The sequence below is a fragment of the Chanodichthys erythropterus genome, chromosome 8 (genome assembly GCF_024489055.1).
Source record: "Chanodichthys erythropterus isolate Z2021 chromosome 8, ASM2448905v1, whole genome shotgun sequence".
NCBI classification, from domain to species: Eukaryota; Metazoa; Chordata; class Actinopteri; order Cypriniformes; family Xenocyprididae; genus Chanodichthys; species Chanodichthys erythropterus.
The window spans coordinates 34,707,032-34,717,693 of NC_090228.1; the positions used below are offsets into that span (position 1 = coordinate 34,707,032).

The following is a 10,662-nucleotide window of genomic DNA, read 5'->3' on the forward strand; positions in this document are numbered from 1 at the left end:
TGTATGACTAACCCCAACACACAGAGAAAAAAAACTTTACAGGTCCTATATAGGGGCTGAGAGAGAGAGCCTACTCGATGAAAACCTCTTCAGAGCTCAAATAGTAATGCAGCATTTTTTTGTCAGTAACGGTAACAGCGTTGTAACGGGAGAAAAAGTAATTAGTTTGATTACTTGTTACTGAAAAAAGTAACGGCGTTATTCCCATCACTGGTGATGTTCTCTCAAATTTTACAGTTGTATTGACAATTACATTCAAGATGATTTTGGGAAATGAGTGAATGCAACTAAAAGAAAACTGCAGAAGTGGAGGAAATTTTGCTTGACAAAATGGCACTCAAATCAATCAATTAATCTTAAATTGGGTTTTCTGTGTAAACAAGGAATAGTATATGAATAGTACAGATTGCTAGATTTTTACAATTAAGACATTAAGTAAAGTTAGAACACCAGTTGGATTTTACAGTGTAGTGCGCCTCGAGTTCAGATTGGTGAGGTTTACTGCACTGTAAAAGCACCATGTCAATCACCATCCTTAAACAAAAGGAATGTGACACAGCCTGTTGCTCAAAAAGTTGTTTACCATCATTCACAATGTTTGTATTCATACATCAGTTCTCCTGAAAAAGATCATGCCATTGGTATGTAAACTAACCAGAAAAGCTAAAAACAAACTTGCTACTAAATCTATCCTGGCGTGACTGACACTCTTGTTTTTGTGGTTTACTTGGATGCAAGAGTTGTTCACTCACCTTTTTGACATTTTCAAAAGCATAGAGAATAAAAATTCTAATTAACTTTCCACTGCAAAATCATGATTTTACAACTGTGAAGGTTTTGAAGGCCTCTTGAAAAGCCTGATGCACAGCAAAAACCCATGTTAAATTAACTCTCATCAGAGTCTGAGACCACATTCAAGAGTGTTAAAGTGTTGAAATAAGAGTGTTAAATTAATACTGAAGCAGTGTTCAAGTTAATGAAATAATTGATTGAGTGATGATTGAACATTATTGAAGACACCTGATATTAACAAGCAGAATCAGTGAAGGAGAAAATCACAATTTGTAAGTCACCATTATGGTGGTCAGTGTTTGCACTAGTTGGGCTCTTGACTTTTTAACATTAGTCAAGTCAAGTCAAGTCAAATTTATTTATATAGCGCTTTTACAATTGGTAATTGTTTCAAAGCAGCTTTACATATTAGAAGCACAGAAAAAAAAGGGAAGTGGTTAAAAATAAGCTGTACAACAAGCGTGGTAATATGTAACATATACAAGATGGTGGTACATTAAGCCAATGTCGGCTGACTCCCAGGGGTGGAAAAAACCCCCTAGGAGAAAAACCCAGCGTGCTAACACTGGGAAAAAAGTCCTAGGAGGGAAAAAACCCCTTGGAAGATATATATAATATATGTAAATGGATATGGAGATCAAAATCTGAATTATACATTTTATTATAGAGATTAAAAGTAGATTATATATAAATATATGTAAGCGGATACGGGGATTAAAAATCAGAATTATAGATGCAGCCAGAACTGGATCTGTAGGCCCATTACATTTTCTTCGGCTGTTTTAACTGAGTTATAACAGCCAGACGAACAAAGATAAATTGTGATCAGGTGGTGTTGGTTATGTTTTGACATAATCATCATTTGACACAAATCCATCAAGGAGAAATGAAGTTCCAAAGTGCCCAACTAAAGGGAACACTAATCACCATAATGGTGAGTTCAAACAAACACATTTATGAGGTCAGCTTAAGTGATATTCTCTCGAATGGATTAGTTGCATTGGCAATTGAAGATTTCCATTGCAAATGCCTCTAAAAGCCACCTCAGTCAAAAATAAGATGATACTTTGTGAATGTTTTCCGCACATACTCGCTAAATCCCAGCCTCAGCCCAATCAGATGTGCAGGTGTACTTAGGAAGAAACTTATACATAAGAGCCTAATAAAAATGCTAATATTAAAGAAAAACGTCAGACGGACATAGAAGCTTTTGCGTCTGAAGTCTTAAATTCAACATTCAAGATGACTTTGGGAAATGAGTGAATGCAATAAAGAAAGATAACTGTGGAGGAAAGTGGAGGAAATGTCTATAAAGTTTTTTTTTTTTTTTTTTTGCTTGACAAAACTCAAATCAATTAATTAATCTTAAATTGGGTTTTCTGAGTAAACACGAAATAGTATGTAAATAGAACAGATTACTAGTTAGAACAAGTTTTTTTTACAGTGTAGTCAAGTCAAATCACCTTTATTTATATAGCGCTTTTTATCAATGCAGATTGTGTCAAAGCAGCTTTACAGTGATAACTGATATATTATTTTGGCTGCACAGCAGCTCTTAAAGAATAGTGTCAATGCAGGCAGATCAAAGCACTGTTGAATATCAAATGTCAAGTCAAATAGTGCGCCTCGTGGTCAGATTGGTGAGGTTTACTGCACTGGAACTAAACAAAAGGAATGTGACACAGCCTGTTGCTCAAAAAGTTGTTTACCATCATTCACAATGTTTGTATTCATACATCAGTTCTCCTGAAAAAGATCATGCCATTGGTATGTAAACTAACCATAAAAGCTAAAAATAAACTTGCTACTAAATCTATCAAGACGTGATTGACACTCTTGTTTTTGTGGTTTACTTGCATGCAAGAGTTGTTCACACAACTTTTTGACATTTTCAAAAGCGTAGAGAATATGATGATCTTACAACTATGATGAAAGTTTTGAATGACTCTTGAAAAGCCTGATGGGCAATGAAAGGGACCACTAAAGCAAAGTGAGATACAATTTAAAATCAATTAATTGTTTTATGTGTCCCAATTTATAAGACCCTGCCCCTAATGAGCCGCATAATGAGACCTTCAGTCAGGAATGTGACCAAGTGAACTAAGAAAGAATGAAATGACAAAAGACATATATCATTTTTTGTTTGTAGTTTATTTAGAATATAATTAACTATATAAATGAGAGTCAAAGGCACATTTTGAGTACAGTTATACCTGGAAATAAATCCTGTTCAAAGATATATGTGAACATCACATTCCTGGCATTTGGTGTTTCTGCACTGGAGAAAAAAAAAAAAAAAAAAACCTTTCCTGCTTCCAGTCAGTGATCTCAGTATCATTTGCATTCAGTCCAATGTGGGCCAATATCTGGACACTATGATTCTCAAATCTGTGAGATAAAAGAAAAAAACCCTATGTGAGCATGCTGATAACAGGATCATATCAACTATTGTATTATGTCCACTCTTAACAGAAAACACAGGACTCTTAACAGAACAAATAACCATGAAATCATAGCAACAAACACCACATAACATAATCAATACAACAATACAACAAGGGGTTAACAAGATTAAATTAACAAGACACACCTGAACTGAGGACACTAATTAACCTGTAACCAAGACAACAAACTAAATGCGGCAAACTGAACAAAGGGAGACATGTGACAAAAGAACATAGTGAAAAACAGACAGATATGTGACAGATCTTATGCATGCATGTATTATTGCACATCAGGTGAGGAAACATTTGTAAAGGCCTATTATATTTTAAATTACAGTACCGGTCAAAGGATTGGGCAAATTACTATTTATAATGTTTTTGAAAGAAGTCTCATGCTTATCAAGCCTGCATTTATTTGATCAAAATTACAGAAATAAACAGCAATACTGTGAAATATTATTATAATTTAAAATAATGGCTTTCTATTTAATATACTTTAAAATATAATTTATTTCTGTGATGCAAAGCTTTCATTTTTCATTGCGAACAAAAGTTTCACTGATGTGGCACTATATAGGCTATTTTACAGTAAACCCTTCATAATCTGTCCAAAACAGGCCAAAAATAAATATTGTTTAAACCATTCATATTGATATGACATTTTATGTATCTTATTTGTTATAATTATGAAATCATTTTAGAATTATTCCTCACCGCATGTACATGAAACTGAGTAATCTTGATGCATTTTTCCGAGCTGATGCACTGCAGGCGTTCACTCTCTGTTGCATGTATTGCCTCAGAATTTATGTTTGAAAGCTCTGTGCGCTACGTGGGCTTCAGTAATGAGCTGACTCGCGAACGTCTGACATCTCTCACTTTTAACACTCTGGAGTCTGAGGTATCGCCGGCGATACCACCACGGTTTTTTTCTTACCAGTGTGAAAGAGACTCAAAATACTCTGTCAATGTTGCACATACAATTAAGAGTTATACACCATTTTAATCTGTTGAATATCTTCTTTTATTTGTGTACACTCACAGTAAAAACAAAATGTTGTGCTTTTTGTAAAATAAAGAAAACTAACATGATGCGTGATCTCTCGTCTCCCTCTGAACGAAGTCCAATCTGATAGTTCTCAGAAAATGAACTGTAACTTATGAATACTAATCACAAAAAATTAGACTAATGTCTAAAGAAACGTTGAAATGTCAGGTTTTAAATCGTGTAAGTCAAATCGAAAACAAATATTCTGTGTTTATGTAATCTGTATGAAAAGAGAGCCATGTCAGAAGTCCGTGATTCGGCTCATTATCCGCTAATGTGGCCACGCCCACAGATCCAGCGCTATTCAGACGCAAATTCTGAGGCAATACATGCATACATCGTCTCAATCGTGTATTTATTGTCTTCAAAAGTGTTTTGCATAGCCATAGTTAGCGATCTCTGGAAGCCTCTGTTAGTTCGGTTAGTTCCTGGATTGTCACATGGCCTATTCTTCTTTAGGAGGCATTTGTGGACTAAACATGCACAGAGCGCCCTCCGGCTGCAAGTATGAATTGAAAACACAGTATCCAGCGCTCATAGTAATGGCAATAAATATTGATCTCTGGAAATGTGCATGCTTTTAAGCTAAAAGCCTATATGAAATGCCATAGAGGTAACATAATTGTTCAGACACTTTGCATCACAGAAATACATTATATTTTAAAGTATATAATAGAATACCATTATTTTAAATTGTAATAATATTTCACAGTATTGCTGTTTTTTTCTGTATGTTTGATATACACCATGATGACCTTGAGACATGATCACAGAGGGTTTTTTCACAGCCTACCTGACTGAAAAAATTATTTATGCAGGTCATTTCAGGTCATTATTATGCGATGTTTTTGTCTTCTCAGGTGTGAATTACAGCATTATTGATGATGATTCATGCCTCCACGCATACTGTGTTTCTTGACAAAAAGTCTCTCTATTGTTTTATATGAAGGAGTATGCAGGATAATTTTTACATAACTTTGAAGCAAAAGTCTACAATCTCCAATACCCAGAAGTCTTGTGAACACATATATAATATTATTTTTTGGTCTTATTTCAGTGACTTAAGTTTTTTGTTTTTTCAATAACCACGCATAAATGTTATTCCTTCAAAGATTGCACACGTGAGACCCGAGAGTTTGTTCTATTCAGCCGTGAATTCAGTTTTAAATGACCAAAAACACATTAAGTCATTAAAACCCCTGTATCATGATATCAGTGTTTCATATCGGTCGATATCGATAATTATTGATATTTTTATGACCCATTTAAAATAAGGACCAGGAGAAAAATATATTACATTTAAACATTTTTATTTTAAACTTAACCTTCCTCTGATCATAATCCCCTCAGTTATTAAGACAGAAATGTCAACAATCATGGAAAACTCAAATAATTAAAATGTAAACATAAGCCTAAAGTAGGGTGACCACCCGTCCCGCATTTTGCGGTACAGTCTCGAAATTTGGAGCTTTGTCCCGCAAGACTCAAGTAGTGTCCCGCATTTCATTTATGTCTGTAATTTTTTTCATCCCTGAAATGACAATACCACAGTAAGAAATATAATAAAAACTGTGAGCGTTTAAAAATCTATTTGTGCAGCCGTCATATTCTAGCTGTGAAAATAACCAACCAGCGCAATCATAGAGAGAGGTTTTCCCGCTGATGACAACTGAGTGGACAGCGCAAAGAGCAGGCCTCATCAAAGTCAGTAAACACAACTACACCAGCAAGGATTTCATCTTCCATACTGGATAAGAACCTCAAGAGCTGCTCAAAGCTGCCCAAATCGATGATTTAAAGCATGTAATCATCCATCCTGATGTTAAATATTTCCAACGAACGGCGGCGATCAAGCGCCACACACGGAAATAGTCGAGCACCTACAGAAAAACGAGATATTCTCCATTTGTTTTAACCAATACAAAATTGCGAAATTCAGACACGACTTTCTTCTCACGTTAATATTTCATTTAATGCGGGTTCTATGGCATTATTATATTGAAAAATGTCGAGAGCGCATCAAATGTGCGAGCAATCTCTCCACTCACAGGCGGATTCCCTTGAACAAAACTGGACGCGTGCGCTCTCTCGCTCATATATCACATCTGCGCGCTCAAACTTTTGTCCTCCTGCATGTGCAGCTGTGAATCTAGAATTGTCTTCTCTCCAGGATTTAATGTTGCCATAAGCGCAACATTATAGTGTGGCTGTGGGCACCCACCGGCAGAAACATTAATCGGCGCATATGCCGAGTTTGCCAACAAATGTAAATCAATATTTACATAGTGTAATAGTTGTAAATTTATCTGTCTCATGTGTCCCACATTGTACCGCAAAATCACATCTACTGTCCTGCAACAGATCAATAGTCAGGTGGTCACCCTAGTCTAAAGTCACAATGAACACTTTTCCTCTTTTATTTACAATTTCCTCGCTCACTGTGGCACTCATTTTCTGCTTATCAGTCGCCGGTTACTGAAGAGGAATCCAGCAGACCAGCACGAGACAGCGATATGGCGCAACCAAAATTGATACCATTACATGATTGGCTGTTAGCGTGTCACTCCCTACGTTGCTAGGTTACCAGAGAGTGAGTGCCTTTGTTAATGCAACCCGAAGACTAAAAAATATCGAACGTTTTATCGAACACATTTTTTATTGATATCGATCACGTGTCTATCGCGATACATATCGTTATTGTTTTATCGCCCAGCCCTAGCTCTGCCCTAGAAATCGAATTGATTCAATGGCGACCAGACTCATCTGCTGGTACAGCGGTGAGGCTGGATTTTCCAGGCAACTGAACTCATAGAGTCCAAACTTAAAGGGATAGTTCACCCAAAAATGAAAATTTGATGTTTATCTGCTTACCCCCAGGGCATCCAAGATGTAGGTGACTTTGTTTCTTCAGTAGAACACAAATGATGATTTTTAACTCCAACCGTTGCCGTCTGTCAGTCGAATAATGGGAGTCAATAGTCACACAATCTATAAGAGTCAATAAACACGCACAGACAAATCCAAATTAAACCCTGCGGCTTGTGTCGACATATTGATGTCCTAAGACACAAAACGATCAGTTTGTGCGAGAAACCGAACAGTATTTATATAATTTTTTACCTCTAAAACACCACTATGTCCAACTGCGTTCAGCAATCGCTTGGTGAGGTCTGATCGCGCTCTGACAGCGGCAGTGATGTCTCGCGCATATATTTCAATGAGTGCAAGACATCACTGCCGCTGTCAGAGCGCGATCAGACCTCACCAATCGATTGCTGAACGCAGTTGGACATAGTGGTGTTTTAGAGGTAAAAAATTATATAAATACTGTTCGGTTTCTCGCACAAACCGATCGTTTCGGTGTCTTAGGACATCATTGTGCCGTCATGAGCCGCAGGGTTCATTTGGATTTGTCTGTGTATGTTTATTGACTCTTATAGATTGTGTGACCATTGACTTGCATTATATGGCTGACAGACGGCAACGGTTGCAGTTAAAAATCATCATTTGTGTTCAACTGAAGAAACAAAGTCACCTATATCTTGAATGCCCTGTGGGTAAGCAGATAAACATCAAACTTTCATTTTTGGGTGAACTATCCCTTTAATGTGAATTGGTTGAGGTGTCACATTTCTGTCTCAGTGGGTGCAGTTGCATTGACTTTTATTCTAGGTGTAGTTTCCACTGTGTGTGCACAGTTTACTGGATGAGTAAAAAGATGTATAGGACATGTTCCTTACAGTATTCCTGTTCATTTTTGGTGGTTTCAAGCCAATATGTTTAGAGACATCTGTTACCAGTAGATTACCGTAATCATGGATGTACTGTAAAGCCTAACAGTCAAATTTATTAAAAGAAACAAGTTAATTTCACTAAAGTATTAGCTCAATAATTGATTAGTAGAGTAAATGTCTAACTGAAGTGGTATTTTATGTGTTTTTTCACAAGATGTTGATGAGCTGAGAAACACTGATGATATGCTGCATGTCACTTTATTTAAAGGCAGTGACTGTAGTTGCTGATGCAGTGACAATCTCTTAGCTAAAACTGCACACGTGCTGTTGTTAGCTAGCAGTTATCTGCAAGAGATTTAAGCTGACTTGATGTTTCTAGTTTTAATGATTTTGTTTAAATTGGTTTTTACTTTAGTAATATTCTTTTTATTTATTTTTTTATAATGACCACATTTTAACTAATTTTTAAATGTCTCCATAAATGTCTATATCAGACGTGCAGAAGACGTCAAAAAAGACATCATAAAAACTTTCATTCTGGTTTCTCAATGGACATATTTTCAATGTATGACAAAGATGTTGAACAGACATCTTTTGGACAACTTTGCTCAGTGGGAGAGCAAAACATGTTGACAAAAAGCATGAGTGAATAAGTGAAAGGTGAAATAGCTAGCGATGAAAAGCAGGCATGCTAGAATCATAGAAGCAACTGTAAATCATCAAGAGCTTAGGTTAATGACATGCATTGTTTGACAGGTGATTCACAGGATCTGAGGATTGTGCTGCTGGGAGTGTCTGGAGCTGGAAAGAGTTCCATAGGAAATGCAATACTGGGTCGAGAAGCATTTAAAGTGAGTGGAACCAGAGAGAGTGAGATACAGGGAGGAAGAGTAGAAGACAGAAACATCTCCATCATCGACACTCCAGGATTCTTCAACACTCAACTGACTGATGAAGAGATGAAGAAGCAAATGATGAAGAGTCTGGATCTCTCTGATCCTGGTCCTCACGTGTTCCTGCTCGTCATCAACGTGGAGAACTTTGAGCAGGACAAGAGGAATATTTTGGAGGAAATTCAGGAGAACTTTGGGGCACAAGCTTTGGAGTTCACCATGCCGCTGTTAACTGGAGGAGAAAAAATGTCAAAAAGAGAATGGTGGACCTTTAAAGTTAGTACAAAATATCGGGATCTAGTCAAATACTGCATGGATGATTACCATTTGTTCAACAGTAAAACTGTGACTGATCCAAATAACATCAAAAATCTTCTAGACAAGATTGATAAAATCAAACAGAATTATGACCAGGATTACAATGAGATTTACTTTAAGTACCAAATAAAAAGCAGACAAGAAAATCAAAAACAAGAGGAAGAAAATGACAGAGAAAAAGAGCAAGTGAAACATAAAAAAAATTAAACCAGGAAATAAATAAAATAAAATTAGGCACAACAAATTTTCTGAAACATGTGAGAATGCAAGATAGAGTTCAACAAGAAAACAAGAAGAGAGAGGAAGAGGAGGGACAGGACTTAGATTTACTCTTGACTTAGTACAGCTACGCTGTAAAAAATTGCTGTAAACAATAGTGCTGTAAACCATTAAAACAGCAATATACTGTTGAAAACAATGCATTCTGAGCAATATTTGTAATTTTTGAGAAAGTAGCTTACTGCAATATACTGTGAATTAACAGCACTCAAAGTCACTCTGACGCCCGTTTCACACTGCAAGCTTAAGCGGCGCGTGAGCGTAACTACATATTCACTGCAGCTGCAGAGACGCGTGAGTATTCACACTGGAAGTGTTTGTACAGCGTCACAGCAGCGGCTCAAAGCTGCATATAAAGTGAGCATTTCTTTACAAAGACAGCTATAAATTTGTTTTATAAGTTGGTCATTTATAAACTTGATAGTCTTGAAAGTTTGTTAACATGGGGAGGTGTACAACATTCGCATATAAATGTAAATAAATTAATTAATAAATAAAAGCCTTGTGTCATCCATTGCTGCACATGAAGGTAAGCTTTGTGTTTTACATCATCTGCCACGTGCACGTTTATAAGACAGCAAACTCAATTCTCTTTCCAGCTCAGACTGCATTGGTTTAGTGTATGGGTCTGTCACGTGATTAAGGAACAACTTAAACCCGAAGACCTCAGACAAGAGGTGAGGTGAGCTTATCATAAACTGAAGCCCCAGGTAAAGAATGAATTAATCTTTTCTGTATCTTAGCATTGTAGTTTTGTATTGTTTGTAGTGTGATCAACGTTTGCGTAAGTAGTAGATGTGTTGGGGAAGTACCACGTAACATTTTAATTACATTTTGCTAAAATGAACGAAATGACTCGAAAAAAGATTTGTTCATTTTGCTGAACGAGACTCAAAGCTTCACTGCTGCTTACGTGCTGCTCCGGCTGCCTGTGTGAATGCATCCAATGGTTAACATGCTCGCCGAAAAAATTATGCGCTGCTTACGCTTGCAGTGTGAAACCAGTGTGAGGCTGTGGTCCAAATCACACCCTATACCCTTCATTCCCTATTCCCTACATTAGTTCACTAATATAGTCCACTTGACAGAGTGAATGAAAACAAATGAGACACTGATGAACACCTGCTGTTGAAAAATAATGAATGTTGTAAAAT

The 10,662-nt window shown here is 36.6% G+C and overlaps 1 protein-coding gene across 1 annotated transcript; it reads left to right on the plus strand.

Annotated features, from left to right (window-relative positions):
• Window positions 1–8,758: 8,758 nt before the first annotated feature.
• LOC137025178 (GTPase IMAP family member 4-like) lies at window positions 8,759–9,436 on the plus strand. The gene has a single exon (XM_067393207.1). It carries the CDS (start codon window positions 8,759–8,761, stop codon window positions 9,434–9,436), a length of 678 nt encoding a protein of 225 aa, XP_067249308.1.
• The last annotated feature ends 1,226 nt before the right edge of the window (window positions 9,437–10,662 follow it).

What these genes read in the sequence shown, in the direction of transcription:
- LOC137025178 (XM_067393207.1), top strand. Translation starts at nt 8,759, where the DNA reads ATGCATTGTTTGACAGGTGATTCACAGGATCTGAGGATTGTGCTGCTG.